We start from the raw sequence: 17,719 nt of genomic DNA, 5'->3' as shown, positions 1-17,719 counted from the left end.
GAATTTTCTTGAAACAACCTCGCCATCTAAAGGAAATTGTAACGTTAATGTAAAATGTAAATCATAAACAAACTTTATAATAATAAAATATAGAATAAAAAATATATAAAATTAATCCTTGTTCGCAAAGTATATAATGTAAGAAATATCCTGAAATGTTATGCGTATAGTACAAGTATGCTGTATATCTAGAAATTTCTCTCCCGCTCGTTGTCGCCAATTCCGGCAAATTTACCGGCCGATTTATCGACAAGAAGGAAAGGATCGAGCGGGATGATCTCTTCCATCTCTTTTCATCGTCTCATCGGTAGGGGGAAGAGAGCTGCTGGCTCGGGAGAAAGCGGTCGCGGGAAAGGAAAGCAGAGCGAGGAAAATCCGGGGTGACGATATTGGCAATTTCGCTGTCGCCTTTTCATTTCGCCCTGCGCTAACACCGTGAGCTACGAATTTTCTCGCGGCTCCCCTTCGCGACTGAATGGAAAGTTGGTAAAGGGAGGGAGAGGAGATAGCGAAAGCAGATTTCTTCGTGCTTCCCGCACGAATTTTCATCCATGTAATCGCGTAAAGATCGACTCGGCTGCTGATCTTTCCACCGCCACAAATGCAGCAATTTTCTGCGAATAAACATTTTCAAAGTTGCCCGCTGAAAAATTCGATTCGTATTGATACTAGAAAAGATTTGAAAAGTCTTTAATATAATTCTCATACCAAAGAGATCAAACTTTAAATTATATGCTACTACTACGATAACTTTATATTTAAAACTTTAAGCGCGTAAAACAACATTCGCCATCTAAGAGATATTATAATCTTAAATGTGTGTGTACAGTTAAATCGAGTGTCATTTTATAAACTACCTTTATATTTATCTTTTTTTATCGTGTATTATTAATTTGTCAAGTATAATTTAATTTAGATTAAATTTAATAAGTTTAATTTTACATAATAGAGCTTATAAAATTTTATTTTTATATATTTCTTTAGAGGCGTCTCATATTATATCATATATATATACATATATATATATATATATATATATATATATATATATATATATATATATATATATATAAACATGATATTGTGATAACAAAATATAAGATAAAAAAATATATATAAAATTAAATAATTAAAATGTATTTTTTGATTAACTTAATTATTAAATTAAATCGATTCAAATATAATTATATCTAAATCATGTAATTATATTCCACAATAAATTTATCTCGTCTAAATATATTTTTCTGAGAGGGGGGGGAGGGGGAGGGGGAGGGGAGTTGCAAATAAATCACAAGAAAACAGACACGTTCATTACGAAACGATTGTAAAACTCGAGACGCGCAGAGAGGATAAGGAAATGAGATGTTTGTTCAATTCGCTATTTGCAGAGCACTCCTTAGCGGTGCTCTCAGAGAAAGCCAAGACTTCCGGCATGAAATTAAAGTTGCGGAAAGAGCGGCCTCTCGACAGAGCCGGCGCGCGAAAAGAGGACAAAGTATGAGCGTAAAAAGCAAAGCCGGATACCATCTACCGTGGAATAGACTGCGAGTGTTTTGACGTGATAATCGACGCCACAAATACTTTTTATCTCGTAAATGATTTTTACGCATCCTCTACAACGGTCAAAAATCGTGCCTTTCGACTATTGTACGAATTAGAATATAGAATATGGAGAAGAAAAATAGTATTGTTAAAATTTTTTATATTACATGTACCGAAACGTTCAAAATCATTATATTAACGCGATCGGAAAAGCGTGAAAAACGTTGCCATAAAAAGTGTGCTCGCAAAATTCGACAAATTGCGCGAGATCGCGCGTTAAGCGATGCCGATAATTTGCATTATACGTGATATCTCCTCTCTTTCTTTTTCACAGAGTGAATATAGGCAGAGTTTAGGGGTGGATTTCGGCCTTTTTTTCAGCCCACCGCCCTTCTTTCTCGTCTCACGGTAATGCGAACGCGCGTTAATTCACATTCGTTATATTATTATTAAAATTGCGTTTACACACACACACACACACACACACACACGCATCTACCATGGAATTTTTTTTTAATCTACGATTCTGCGCCGCAAAATGCCAAGGAATGCATTGATTCATCGTAAAACCAATAATGTGACACGAGTATTTTAATCTGAGCATGTGTCAAATCTTCTTCTATATATATATATATGCAAAAAATTATATTGTTCCGTCAAAATAAAATCATTGAATTGAATCATGCGTAAAATTTAATATAATATAGATTTGTTCGTTATAAATTTAATTATAATTTTTGAGTTTATGCAAAGATGATTAAAGACAGACAGTGCCATGTTAATAATTAACGCGCCTGGATGTTGGAAAATCTTTTATTTCTTTTGGGCATAAATTGTTCCATAGGCCAAACATGGCAACTAAATTATTGCGCCTGCAGGTACGCACTTAGGTGAACCATACATAGGCTGTCCTATGTAAATTACATCGATTATACATGTGTAAATTATTAATTATTGCAAATTATATAGAGTTTTATGTCAATTATTCACAGATGTAATTTGCGTAATTTGAAGCGCGATGTTTCACTTTTGAAATAATTATTGCGATTGTATTGTATAATATTCAATTGTTTGTATCTTTATCTTATATAATGCATCCTGAGATTTATTCTTTGTTCTTAATCCATATAAATAATACCAATAACGTAACCATATTTTCCAAACATTTTATAAAATGTATTGGCAAAACTGTATAATTAATTTATTGTATAACTGTTTATAATTAATTTATATATTGAACTATATATTAGATGTACAACTTTGCTTCCGCCGTTTTCCTATAGATGGCTTTAGCGGTAAGTAGTGGTCGAAATAAATAGATCATAGACGTCACGCGATAAACTTGGGCATCTGTCAACGTAACCCCATAGAAACATTAGTCGATTTGTGTCCGCGTCATAAAGTTATTCTCCATTGAAAATGTCAGTTTACGAGCCAAATTCTCGTCATTTGCGGGAGGTTTTAATTTTCTGCTTCAATATGAAGAAATCTGCGCCTGAGGCTCATCGAATGCTCTCGAATACTTATGGCGAAGCCGCTATTAGTGAAAGAATGTGTCGCGAGTGGTTTCAACGCTTCAAGAACGGTGATTTTCACGGTCGAAGACCGGCATAGCGGTGGAAGAGAGAAGGTTTTCGAAGATGCAGAATTGAAGGCATTACTTAATGAAGACTCGAGTCAAAGTCAAAAGATGGGAGAAAGTAGTGGCCAGCGATGGACAATACTTTGAATCATAAATGTATAACCAGTTTTTTACAATAAAGCCTCGAATTTCGGGGAAAAAACGGCGGAAGCAAAGTTGTACATCTAATATATATATAGAATTATTGTATAAGAGGCCAAAAAAATACAGTAATTGATTGTACAAGTGTGAATCATCGAATAAAGGAGAAAGAACAATTAGAAAAGTAAAGTAGTGGCGTGACTGGAAGTGACTCGAGCGATTATGTAACAAATTGCAACAGAGCGAGCCAACGCGATAAGCATATCCACATCGAAACGAGCATTATTTGTAAAATAAAATAGCTGATTCGAAATGCGCTAATTAATTATTCAACGAAAACAACGATGCGGCGTCCTCTCACGCGCATATATTTTCGTGCGCAGCATCACGCAAATAATTCGATCGACGAATTTATTAATTCGATTGATCGAATGTTCCGTTTCGGGACGACGTGATATTTTCTCTCTCCTCCTCCCTCCCTCCCTCCCTCCCTCCCACATACATTTCTAAATTGTTTCTAAATTGTCAAGAAAAAGCTTTAATTTGATTTGATTCGAGTTAAGAGATGAAAATTGAAAATATCCTGATTTAATTGTTAACTCTATCCCCACTTTTGTATAAGAATGCTTGATATAAGAAAATATTTCAGTATGTGTGTAAAAGATAGAGGAGACCATCATGTCGATCGAAAGCCGCGAAACAAGATGAAAAGATCAGAAAAATCAATCCGAAAAAGCTGCGAGATCTCAATCGAGGATCACTATCCTGGTTGATCGGATTCCGCAGCCCCTCTCCCTCCCCCCATCACCACCACCGCCACCCATCCACCCATCCACCCTCACCCACTGTTGAGAACGAATAAAAGGTTCGCTCGGTCGTTGGCACTTGAAAGACTTCCTAAGATTGTTTCTTAGCCTACTTTAAAAAGTTCGCAAACTCGCAAGCTTCGTTCACGGGTCACCGACCCGGGCTTAATACGTATACTTATCACGCTGCAATGATCTTGTTAGCAACTTTTATTCGTCGGCATCTAGAGCCGGGCCGAACGAGAGAGAGAGAGAAGAAAGAAAGAGAGGGAACAGGATCTTTCGGAGCTTAGCGACGGTTAAACGCGCTTTATTGGCTTTGGAAGCCTCGGAAAAGCTCATCCCGTTCCGTAGCGATGCAAACTTGGAGTCTCGAGGAATGAAAACTGCTTTATTTCGACGAAATAAATCGAAAAGAATACACGATCCTAAGATTCGATGGCGAAAAAATCAAAATATGACGTAAAAAGTAAAATCTAGGAGAGTAAAGTAAGCGAAATATTTTTATACGGCGATTTTATGAGAAAAAAAATTCGCTAATAAATAAATAAATAAATATCGTTATTCAAATATGCTACGAGATGATTTGTTATAATCTCAATTAGTCTTTTATATAATAACTGTATGTTAGTGTTTTCTTTATATTGATAAACAATATTAAGCATTATTTTCTAATGTAGATTTTAATGCGGGGAGTCTATCATTTACACTTATTTTCTTTTCAATGACTTAAAAAGTATATTGTTTTTCAAATTCATGTTTTATTCGCGATTACTAAACATTGCGGAAAGTCTTGTTGTTCAACTTTGTAGAGACTGGATAGGTGCTAATTTATTCATTTATGACTTTTTATCCATCAATGCTCTTCTATCCATTCTTTCTCAACTTATGTCATTCGAATAAAGCGAGTTTCGTTTCATGGTCTTCCATTCAAAATGATCAATTTGAAGTTTCTCATCACTTACCTACATCCTTCGAACCGCCCCACGTGCCCAGTTGAGCTTGACGAGCTAATCGGGACAGAGCGTCAACGTAAACTCGCGACGCCGCCGCAGCTCCTAAAAAAGATAAAAACAAAAAACTCTCGTTAATTATAAATTAATTTATCGTTATTAATATCTCTATTTATGTAAATATATCACACACATATAATCATGGATAAGTATATGTATATAAATATATTAAAGTAAGAAAATGAAAGAAAAATTATAGAAGTATTAATAATTCTTTATTAGGATTAATAATATCAATAATAATTTATTGCAAGAAAAACTAGTTGTCTTTTTTTAAAATTTCACCCTTTTTTGGAAAAATTGTTTCAACATTTCTACGCGCGCGCGCGTAGAAATAAGCGAGCAAAATAATGTTTGTAGGAGACACAAATGTTGAAGGATTAAAAAATGTTGGTTTATATACGCGTTTCCTCTCTCCCCTGTGTTCGACATGGGCGAGATTCACTCGCGATCAAACTATCATGCCGATAAAATAAAAAAGCTGAACAAGCCACTCGTGGTTATCAGTGAAAAACGATCTCTCCTCAGACCGACTCTCGTTAGGCGTTACGGAGCAGAAAAATTGGGACGATCCGGCAAAGAAGGTTGGTGGAGGAGCGGAGGGAGAGATGGCGGTATATCGGTGGAAATTGTGTGTTCCACTCCCGCGGGCAAATCCCTCATAAATAGCAGGCTCGTGCGCAACAGACTCAAAGGAGAAAAAGAGAAAAGAGGAAAAAGGAAAGAAAAAATAGAAAGAGGAAGGGGGTGGGGGGTGGGGGAGAGAGAGAAAGAGAGAGAAAGAAAGAAAGAAAAGATGGACAAGGGTGGAGCTGGTCGGACAAGGTGCCGTACGTACGTACTACTATATCTCGGGAGAAAAGAGCTCGCAGGGAAAGGTTGAAGAGAGAGCGTTTTTTCTCCATGTCTCTTCTTCTCATTCCCTTTCCACTTTGTCTCGTTCTCGCAAAATGGAGCGCCGTGTTCGCGTTTGTCGCGTGTCTTTTTAGAATCGGATGAGAATTTTATTTATTCTCAAAACTCTAGATTGCAATGTGTCTCGTAGATTTCAAAATTTCTTTAAACGATGAAAATACTTTAGTTTTTAAGACATCAACATTTGGTTTCTCTTTCGCCAAAAGTTTTCTTACAATATCTCACTTATACATACATATTTATCATCTCGGTATAGTTGCTTTTATAATATTCTTTTCAAAAAATTTCAAAGAGCTCAGAGTTTTTAATTAATTAATAAAAGCATTAATAATACGATAATTTAATTTTCGTTTTGAGAAGAGACGTTTGTTGTCTTCCGATTAAAGTTCCTGAAACGGAAAATTTGCCGAGATGCCTCTCGCGCAGCTAAACGTTAAATTCCCTCTCGACGATGGATCGTAAATATAAGGGATGAGAGTACAGAGTGAATTTATGCTTCATTCGTACATGTTTAGGTATACACGAGGAAGAAACGAGTGGAGCGTAAATTATGGCACTCTTGAAACTCGTTCCACCTTCTCTACTCTTCCTTTCCTTTTCCTCTCCACCCTCCATCGTCCTTTGACCTCAGACACAGCGCGCGTTCACACGTTTCCAGACAGAGGTTTTTATTTATTGTTTCATGCTACTGAACACGCCATTCTTTTCGTGCGGCGAGAAAAATTTTGCTTAAAAAAATATTATCGTACACAAGATGAACCATTTTCTACCAGTGGTCTACCCTCCCTATCAGTTGACGTCGACTCCTATTCTCTCTCTCGCTCTCGGCATATCTTCTTTGATGATGAGAATGGAGTTTTTTTTCATAAAATTTTACACACACACACACACACACATTTATATATATAATATTACAAGAATTTTTTAATTTAAAAGCTTATTATTATTATTATTATTATTTTATCAAATCGAAATAGATATTCCCTCGAGATATTTCTAAAATTCCCAATATCATTTTAATATAATTTTCAAATTATAAACAGAGTCAGAAAAAAAATTAATCCTTGCAATTTAAATTTCAAAGATAAACATAAAAACGACACCATATCATTCTCTTATATATTATATTTTTTGTATACATTGCATTTATTATTCACCATTATGCGCTGCATTTATTATTTATACGTACATTAGCATCGCTGTATCCATTATCATTATCGTTGTAAAAATGATAATAACGAGATTTGTCCGTTTCGCTGTATCACGTGGTAATAATTTCTCCGTCACGAGATATCCGCGCTTCATATATGTATGTAGGTATGTATGTATATTCGAGTTTTATAATACAAAATTTTGCAACGGCATCGAAACTCGCACGTCGACAGCTGTCGCCGCCATTTTTCGCGTATATTTCGTTGCAGCCTGCAGCGAGATATACGTAAACTAAAAACAGAAGGAAAAAAAAAAAGAAGAAAACCCAGAAAAATACGATTTTTCTTGTATAACCGTGTCTCTCTCTCTCTCTCTCTCTTTTTTTTTTACTTTTTATTACAGAAGAAAGCCCGTGAAAAAATTTAACTGCGCGGTTTTGATCATAATTTTGCACATTGTCAATTTCAATTATTATCAATTACTTTCATTTTCTTTTTTTTCTTTTCTTTTCAATGTTTTGTAAATAAACTCTTATATAGATCGAAAAAACGAAGCTTCGTTTGTGGAAAAAAAATTTCACAGAACTCGTTATTTATTCGTTATTTCACACATTCCTTATTTCATTTATTATTTTATATTTATCAATAAAATGTTTACTTAATAAGAGAACTTTTTCATCAATTCCATATATTTTTTTAATTCCATGTATTTTCTATCTAGGTTCGAGAAGGAAGACAAGCAAAAAATATGCAAATGCAAAGCAATTTGCAATTTTTACATTTTCTCGATATCTTATGTTTGTAGTTGCTTTTAGTTGGTTTTCTCGTACTTATTTTCCTCTTATATATATAATTTGTATAATTATATTACATTTCTACACAAATAATCTGTACAATTATTTTCATTTCGCGAAAGATTTTTTTATCCGAATTCTCGACGCGAATAATCCGAGCTTTAAGCAGCCCAAGTACGATAGTAGTGGCACGCACATTATTAAAACACCGAGTATCGAACGTCGCGAAACAACGCGGTATAATTGTAAGCAGAAATATTCAGCGCTTCGCGCCCCCTCGTCGCTCGGGAATGCGTAAACCGTTTGGGACATAACCCGGGGAAGCGAGAGGTGAGAGAGAAAGGGAGTGGCGAAGGGTGGCGAAGAGCGATGAAGAGTGGCGAGGGGTAACGGGGTCGATGGTGGAAACGCTGACTCGCCCATCCCCCTTGTTTGCGGCTGTTCCAGCAATCCCCGAGAGCGACTCCCTGGAAACAGACCGAGAGGAGTTCGTCATCGGCGACGCGCCCCATTGTCCGCTGGTCATTCCGCTCGTCTTTCCCCAATTGTCGGCAAACTTTGGACCGTCCAGTATCAACCCTTCGTCGCCCTGCCCAAGCTCGACTCCGGGCTCCGGGAGACATCTCGATATCGATATACACGTATTATCGGCGACCTCTCTACCTCTCGCTGTTTCCGCGAGACGAGAGAATTCAAGACGTTTCCATATCTGAGGATTCGAACGGTATCGAATATTCGAGACTTTGGGCATTTGTTTGCCGTTTCGAGAGATTGAGTGAAATTTAAAATATTCCAATCCATAATATTTAGAGAGGTGCAACAGCATTTACTAGAAAGTTTTAAACTTAGAAACTTGATATAACATTTGGAATATAAATATTTGGAAACACTTATAAAACACTTGTATGAAAATTATCGATAAAATTTTTGAAAATATGATATTTTAAAGGTGAAATTACTAAAAAAGCGGATTTAGAGATGCAAAAAAAGATCAATCGTGCAAATTATTTCAAATTTACCCTCATCGGCCGTTGTTGAAACGATATTCGGAGTGAGAGGGGCTGCTCCAAACTGCTTAAAGCGTAATTAAGGAGCCGCTTTGAAAGAGGACTTCTTAGCTCAGCGCGTCCTTTATCAGCGTGCCCGTGAGCTTGCTTAGAAGGGACGGAGATAATAAATTAACGGCGGGGATAATCAATTAGCGGCTTAATTGCTTATGAGGGTGTTTACCAGGGCCCTTAGGCTGCTTTCGCTGAACGCAACAGGCGCGAGATAACGGCGTCTGTATCAAGATTTCAAGATTTCGCGCAACATTAATGTAGATTAATGGAAAACTTTGCTAGCCGCTTTGACTGCAACTTTTCCTATTACTTCGCCGACAGTTTTCACGACGAGCTATCGACGATTATAAATGAATCCACCCACCGGCCCTGACTTTAGCATTTCCCTCGTTTCTTTTTCATCGAGATCCCCCGTCCACCTGAATCCGCGCAACTCCTTGCTACAGACTTGGCAAGTGAGATGTCGATTCTTATTTTTTTCATTTATTCTATGCAAAAGTTGAACACATTTCTGTGTCTGACAATAACAAGAGGCAAGCTACAAGTGCGCAAATTTATTTTATCAAAACACAATTTCTCGCAAGGGAATTTAAATAAAAAAATTATAATAATATAAATACGCTTATATATATGTCGTCATTTCCAAACTCGCACCCTCCCTTAAGAATAACGAGCATTCTTAGCGAGTGGCGTTGATGCGCTTTCACCCTCGGGGCGCTATTTCGAGGGGTAGTTTTAATATCGTTCGCGCATGAGATCCGGCTACCTTGGAAAATGCAGCGCGGCATGACGAGAGAGGGGAAAAGGTCCGGTTCGCGGCAACATCCAAATTCCGACCTATCCCTTCGGTCCATTCGAACGAGAACGTTTGAATATATATATATATATATATATATATATATATATATATATATATATATTATACACGTATATATCGCGTGCAATAATCCGCCAAAGTTGGCGATAAGTTGAATTACAATTACAAATAATATAATAGTTTTCAAAGAGAAATTTTCAAGAATAAATGAAATGGAAATGTAATCCGCGTAATTGCGGGCGCTCAAAATACGCGACAAGATCTTAAAACGACTAAAGAACTAATAAAAAGGAACGTAAATGTCAGCCGACGTCGCCATTTTACATTCCGGAAGTGAATACCGCGGCGAGCGATAATCGTGAATTAAGAGGCGCCGGCTGGCTAATCGACACACCTACCCCTTTTAATTTCCATTCCTGGCTTGTAAAACAGCGCCCTTGCCGTGTATAGCCAGAACGACGGAGGGATGAAAGAGGAAAGAGAGAGAGAGAGAGAGAGAGATAGGGAAAGAGGGAGCGATTGTCTCCGGTGATTATGGGTTAGGTTTCCGGAGTTGTTTGCATTTAGGAAGCCATCAACGCTTAATCGCATTCCTCCCTGCCTCGGGAAATTGCAGTTTTCGGCGACGAAAATGAAGAAAGGGGAAAGGACGAGTTAGACAACAACCGCCATCTGCCCTTTTCATTTTTACATACATCGACCCACCAACCCCCGCGGAGCGAGGGTAAAAAGTAGCGCCGCAAAACTCGCGGAATTCCACCGGCGAGATTGCGCGGAAAACGCGGCGCAAAAAAGTTTGTTAAATATCTCTGCGTAAAGCGAGCGGGTCAATTTTGCGAATGGCGGCTTTTCGCCGCCTTTTCTTCGGCATTTTACCGGTAATTTGTAATCAAAAACTTTTACATTCCATTAAAAAATCCAAGATGATATACGGATTACGATAACATCCAAGATGATAATAACAAAATCCAATTGAAACGACAATCTAAATTTTTACATGGGATATTTTCTCAAGTTTAATCCGCCGGTATTCCTTTTTTTTTTTTCCTCACTGAATCCATCCGATACATCGAGAGAGAGAGAGAGAGAGAGAGAGAGAGAGAGAGAGAGAGAGAGAGAATATCAGTCGGAAGCGAGCAAAAATGCTTTGCGCGGAAATAAACCGCGGGTGCGAGGAAAAGGCAGGAGAGAGTCCTTCGAGAGGGAATAATGAAATTAGAAGCGTCCGCCACTCCGACCGCAACGAGAAAGGGGGGCGGGAGGATGAGAAGGGAGTAAAAAGGGCAGAGAGGAGAAGGTAGCGGGGAAGGGGGGGGGGGGTGAGGTTGCCCGGAAGGGCCGTCGTCTCGTCGAGACTGAGCAAAAATAATTGAATCGCGATGCGCGGGGAGCTGCACTGTCCAAAATAAAGTTTACGTTTCAGCCTCCCCTCGGCAGCTTTGCCACCCTTCGCGTACTTTAACGCAACACGCCTTTCCCTTTCCTCCATTCCCTCTCTCCCCTCATCCTTGTCGAATTTCCCTCCTTTCGCCGCTAAAATACGCAACTCCCCCCACTCTATTGTCTCATATTTCCATCTTCCTTTTGGAATTTCCACAAGGCGTGTGATCACCCTTCACCATTTTTCGTCTCGTTCCGGCTCAATCCTCCTGTGAAGATTCCCACGAGATAGGCTGCAGGATGCAGCGCAATAATAAAGGAGTAAAACGACTTGGAAATGAATGAGAAGATGTCCGCTATTCGTTTTCGCGCCTTCGCGTGAAAACGGTGTCTTTTCCGACAGCTCAGAGTGCTGAAATTTGGATCCTCTCTTGCATTTCGGCAAATATACCGTAAAAACGATCTCTAACAAATTTCTGAGAATAGGGGGAATGCAATTTGAAATTTATTATAATATATATTAGGTGTACAACTTTGCTTCCGCCGTTCTTTTTCCGAAATTCGAGGCTTTATTGTAAAAAACTCGTTATACATTTATGATTCAAAGTATCGTCCACTCCCAATGATCGTGCCAATTCTTTTTGACTTTGACTCGAATCTTCATTAAGTAATGCTTCCAATTCTGCATCTTCGAAAACCTTCTCTCTTCCACCGCTATGCCGGTCTTCGACCGTGAAAATCACCGTTCTTGAAGCGTTGAAAGCACTCACGACACGTTCTTTCACTAATAGCGGCTTCGCCATAAGTATTCGAGAGCATTCGATGAGCCTCAGCCGCAGATTTCTTCATATTGAAGCAGAAAATTAAAACCTCCCGCAAATGACGAGAATTTGGCTCGTAAACTGACATTTTCAATGGAGAATAACTTTATGACGCAGACACAAATCGGCTAATGTTTCTATGGGGTTACGTTGACAGATGCCGGAAAACGGCGGAAGCAAAGTTGTACACCTAATAATATTATTATATAGATATACCCTAGATATATAATAATATTATATATATTTCTCTATTATACAATATATATATTGATACAACGATGGGATATATCTTTTATACGCATTCGTAAAAAGTATACATTTTATATTTACTTTTAAAAAGTTTGAAAAAGATTCATCGTTAAGCGGTTATTTACAGTTTTACACGGCGATATCGATGTTTTTGCACAAGGCTTCGCCAACGTGCTCCGACGATCGGAGCGAAGGGTCTAAATGAGAAAAGAATCGAGGATGATTTATGGGGTGCATGCAGATGTTGGCGTAACAATATTATTGTAAACTTTGCCGATTGCGGCATTGTCGGAGTATACCGGGAGGATGCTGGGTCCTCGTCGAGCAAACGCGCGAATAATGAGGGAGTAGTTTGCCTTTATTTCGCGTTCGTCGTTGTCGTCGTATATTTTCAGTGAGCAGACATCGGTCCGGATATACGAAGAGGGGAGGGAGATGCTCCAAGGGGACCGACACTCTAAAAATGAGAAAAGAATGGCTGGCGCACTTTCGACCGCGTTTCGTTCGCGATGTGACGATAAAAGAGGAGATTCAAATCGTCGCGTTATTGAGATAATCAAAATGTAAAATTATGATGGAGGAATAAAAATCGAAAAAAAAAAGAAAGAAATATTGATAGATAATTAATAAAATTAGATAAGCGTGTAGAGAATATGTAAAAACCATATACAATGAGAGGCGAAATGTACAAACGCGTGTATTACAAAATTCACGCGTCTTCGTTTTCACAAGGTTGTTAATAAATTTGAAAATTTTTCTACGGGAAAAGAAAAAATGGCAAAAGAATCTTGGTATACGAAGTCGAGAGGGAGAATGAGGAAAAAAGAAACAAGGTGAAAGAAAGCGCGCGCGCGATATCGCCAAGGATAATATTTAAGGATTACTCTCCGCCTGGCGAACTCAAGCTATTTCGATCCATTAATATCGCTCAGCCGACAAATTGGATTAAAGGGAATCCATTTAAAGGGATATTAGAGAGAACCCTATAGCAAAGAGGGCGTCGCGTCGGGATCGTCCGCGATTTCCTTTCACTCGCGAGAATGAGCCGCGAGATAAAACGAGTATCTCCAACTGTTGACACATTCACCATCAATCGATGACGACGACTTTCGCGACTATAATTTATTATTAAACCGCGCGTATATATTATCTAATACAATATTATTCAATAAAGGACAAAATATTGAAAGTTTAGATTTCTAAATGATTTTTAGAAAACATGAGAATAATTTATAAAATTATGCCAATAATATTTATCATAATAATGTAAATGTTTTGACGCAACTCGAGTGACTTGGAGTTTGCGAGGAATTTTCTCTCGAAACATACAACAATAATCGCATACGTACATTCGAATGATTAAAATATTTGAATTATTTATTAAAAGTAATACCTCTTGCGATTGATAATGCGAGAGAAAAATTTTTCATCCGATCGTCGCGAATATTCGATTAATTTTCGGGGGGGAGGGGGAGGGGGGAATAATAACTCATCCCGTGCAGGTCATAGAAATTAATACTAGCCCCATTGATTGCCATTAATAACTGTCGCGCTGTGAAAATTAAATCAAATTCCAAACACGTTCGACTCGATCGGGAAAAGAGGGATCGAAACGCGACGGGGCCGGGGGGGGGGGGGAGGGAGGGGAAGCTGGACTTGCCGCGACGACAGGGATCCTAGGGTCCTACCTAGGTCGGGATTAATTAGCGACGCGGCACGCCGCGATCAGTCGAACGCGATCGATCCGAAACTGCGCGACGGTTCCATTAACACACCCGGTATGCAGGTATCCCGCTCCGACGCGGATACGTAAGGTATTCGCTATTAACACGGTGGTGTGCGATTCCGGCGAATTCCAGGTGCGATGCTCGAGCGGAAGCTCCATTTACCTTCTCTCGGCCGCGCGCGATATTTATCGTAAGCGCGGTCGTTATCGTAATTCGACCAACGTAACATCCAAATCCACTTGTCGTTAGAGCGGGATTAAATGGCCGCAACTTCTCGCATCGTATATCTCTCATTGTCGGAGATTTTTCTTTCTCTCTCGCAATCTATTCTTCCGATTCGCATCAGCGTTCACCTTTAGAAAGAAGTCTTTTACTCCGTTACACGATCGCGCGATGATAAAAACGAATGAATCATCGTCTCAATTCCGCCTCTATCGGTCCGAAGGTAAACGTACCGACAATGAGCTTTACGTATATCGATAAACGATTTTCAGAGTGACACGAGATGTCAATTTATGTACAATACATCGTCGAGATTCGCCGGTCACGGTTTAACGTTACGGTCTCCCCCGCTTGATTACGGCTCGGTTAAATTATCGCGCGATAACGCGCGCGCTATTGTCGCTATTCCGCTTATCAATCTCGAGTTTTCGCGCGCGATAAGGTCGCGCGCGTGCACACTTTTGACACGTATATATTTTATACCGGGGCGCAAGCGCTCTCGCTTGGCGCAAAAGTCTCATTCCGTGTCAGTTTTGCGCTTGGAATCGCGCGCTCTTTATCTCGCGCGCATAATTCACCTCCCTCGCGTTTATTACACGCTTTATTTATGCGCGTTACGCGCGTCGCCCGACACGACGCGAAGCGAGGCCAAACGTTTTTTATGCAAAGCGGAGTCATTTTCGCGCGACACGACGCCCCCTCCCCCCTTTTTTTCCTCCCTCCCTCTCTCTCGCTCTCTCGATCGCGTAATATTCGGGAAAATAACTTTTTTCCGCGGTGAGATTTTTGCCGTGGCGCAAACTGCAGCGTTAGGCGAGAGAACGCGAACGGAATATATTAATCGTTAGATTTCTAAATATACGATATTAAAGGATAATACATAGAGTGCCTCGGAAATAGCGATTTTTTAAATTGGAATTCTCTCTTCTGCCAAGAAAATTAACATTATTGATTAAAATCCGATAAATTATTAATCTTTAGAAAGAGAGACGGACGGACAGACAGACAGACAGACAGACAGAAAGCGTAGAAACGATATAACGTCTCTGATGATAAAAAGAAAATATTTTTTCAATTCATACAAGATTCAGAATCTAAGAATTTTTAATGTCGCTGATTATACGAATCTAAGATCAAAGACAACTTGAGATCCGCCATCAAGATAATAAATTCAACGTAACGACCAAGTTTGGTAATCTAACGATTAAGAGTAATACTATACTAAACGTTTTTTATAACGCAAATAAAAACGAAAAAATATTTGTAAAAATGAGATATTTATAATTAAATGATGTAGTAGAAATTAGAGTTTTTAATTATACGTAGAAATTCTTAATATTTCCGCATCTTGTAATTAAAGTACTTGAATCCGTCTATCCATCCGACTATATTACCGTCGTTATATATAATATCCTCTCCCCTATCGCCGGATCCCAAAGCGCGAAACAAACGACGAGGTTTGACAGTTGATCGCGAATGCGCGCGTAATTCGATACTCGCGCGATATTTTCAACCCTTCGAGAGAAAATCGATATTAAAGAGCGATACCGATCAGTAGTAGGATGGAATCAAAAGGGGGAAGAAGGGGGGAAGAAGGGAGAGAAGAGGGAGAAAGGTAAAGAGATGGCGCGAAATTGAAATTGCGCAGGGACCCGCGGGACCGAATCTAGAAAAGCGGGGAGGGAATGTGGAAAAAAAGAGCGAGGGACGAGAGGGAAGGAGGGGAGAAGACATATGCCGATGGGAAAATTGAGCGTTTCACCCGCACTAGATTCCATAATTAAAACCAGTCGGTACTCGCGCGCGCGCGCGCGTGCGTGCTTGTCATTGTCCGTACCGTACACACGGGGACGTTCGCCCCCTTTTCCCCTTTAGCAGCCGAGATCGCTGTCACCGTCCTTCCTGTCCACGTTCCACGACATCTCTGCGCGCATTTTTGCGCTATTTAACGAGAAAACTTTTTCAAATCACATTCGCGACCGCCCGCAGTCGCAGATTCTCCGCGATCCGTGTCCGTTGCGTCTATCGCGAAAAAAAAAAAAAAAAAAAAAATGCCTGAAACGAATCTAATTAAAAGTAACAGTTACTACGAATAATATCGTATATTTATATTTTATCATTATCTATTAGGTGTACAACTTTGCTTCCGCCATTCTTTTTCCGAAATTCGAGGCTTTATTGTAAAAAACTCGTTATACATTTATGATTCAAAGTATCGTCCACTTCCAATGATCGTGCCAATTCTTTTTGACTTTGACTCGAGTCTTCATTAAGTAATGCTTCCAATTCTGCATCTTCGAAAACAACCTTCTCTCTTCCACCGCTATGCCGGTCTTCGACGCGAAAATCACCGTTCTTGAAGCGTTGAAACCACTCACGACACGTTCTCTCGCTAATAGCGGCTTCACTATAAGTAATTGAGAGCATTCGATGAGCCTCAGCCGCAGATTTCTTCATATTGAAGCAGAAAATTAAAACCTCCCGCAAATGACGAGAATTTGGCTCGTAAACTGACATTTTCAATGGAGAATAACTTTATGACGCAGACACAATGTCGACTAATGTTTCTATGGGGTTACGTTGACAGATGCCCAAGTTTATCGCGTGACGTCTATGATCTATTTATTTCGACCACTACTTACCGCTAAAGCCATCTATAGGAAAACGGCGGAAGCAAAGTTGTACACCTAATATAATTACATACATTTTATTATGATTATTATTATTATTATCATTATTATATTGAACCGCAATTTATTTAAACTAGAGCGCATTCGCCGTTCTAAAATTCCATCCGTCTCATAGCCATCTCCTTAACACTCGTAAAAGGGAAGGAGAGAGAGAGAGAGAGAGAGAGGGGATGATATTCTAAAGAACGTGCATCTTTCAATCGACTGGAAATGCGGAACTCTTGGTATTTAAGTGGCATTCCTAGAAAGCGAGCGGATGACGCAGAATTGGAGAAAGGATGCGGGCCAGCCAAAGAGGAAGAAAGGAAGGAAGAAAGGAAGGAAGGAAGGAAGAAAGGAAGGAAGGAAGGAAGGAAGGAAGAACAATGTTCCCGCGAGATTTTGAGCCGAGTCCTCAAAGTGCCTCAACGACTCGTTATAAATTGTCGCAGAGTCGGCTCCTGATAGGGCGCGGAATACAGTACGAGCGAGTGGGACTGGATGTAAGTTTGACAATCGGCGGAGTTTCTTCCGGTGGAACAAATTAATTAAGCTAACGAATCGCGTTTCGATAGTAAATTCTGCCAGAGTTTGATTGGTAAAAAAAGATGGGATTGAAATAATTTGAGAAAAAAAAAAGAAAGAAAAAAAATGTGATTTAAGGGAGCAAAGGAATATATCGAAGAGAGATTATTAATAATAATAGTTGAAAAGATTAAATTGAATTATTCAAGAAATTGATACTCTTCTCTTATTCGGGCTTTAGTAAAAATATTAAGAAGTGTATCCAACATTTTTGTCGAAACAATTAATATTCCTTTTAAAAGAA

General features: G+C 39.1%; 1 protein-coding gene across 3 annotated transcripts in view; it reads right to left on the bottom strand.

Moving 5' to 3' along the window:
- The window catches only part of Irsp53 (Insulin receptor substrate 53 kDa), a 73,916-nt gene that overhangs the window by 32,556 nt on the left and 23,641 nt on the right, over window positions 1-17,719 (bottom strand). For all 3 annotated transcript variants that reach the window (XR_011448917.1, XM_070316410.1, XM_070316409.1), the window contains one exon: window positions 5,037-5,129. Coding sequence is in view for 2 of the 3 variants with exons in the window: in XM_070316410.1 (XP_070172511.1) it covers window positions 5,037-5,129 (93 nt within the window). In the remaining variant the exon portion in view is untranslated. The remainder of the gene's footprint in view (window positions 1-5,036; window positions 5,130-17,719) is intronic.

Source organism: Polyergus mexicanus, unplaced genomic scaffold (genome assembly GCF_030449975.1).
Source record: "Polyergus mexicanus isolate NDT 795.1 unplaced genomic scaffold, iyPolMexi1.0 SCAF_3, whole genome shotgun sequence".
NCBI lineage: Eukaryota > Metazoa > Arthropoda > Insecta > Hymenoptera > Formicidae > Polyergus > Polyergus mexicanus.
Note: the sequence above shows the minus strand (reverse complement) of the source record. Positions and strands in the feature narration are given on the sequence as shown.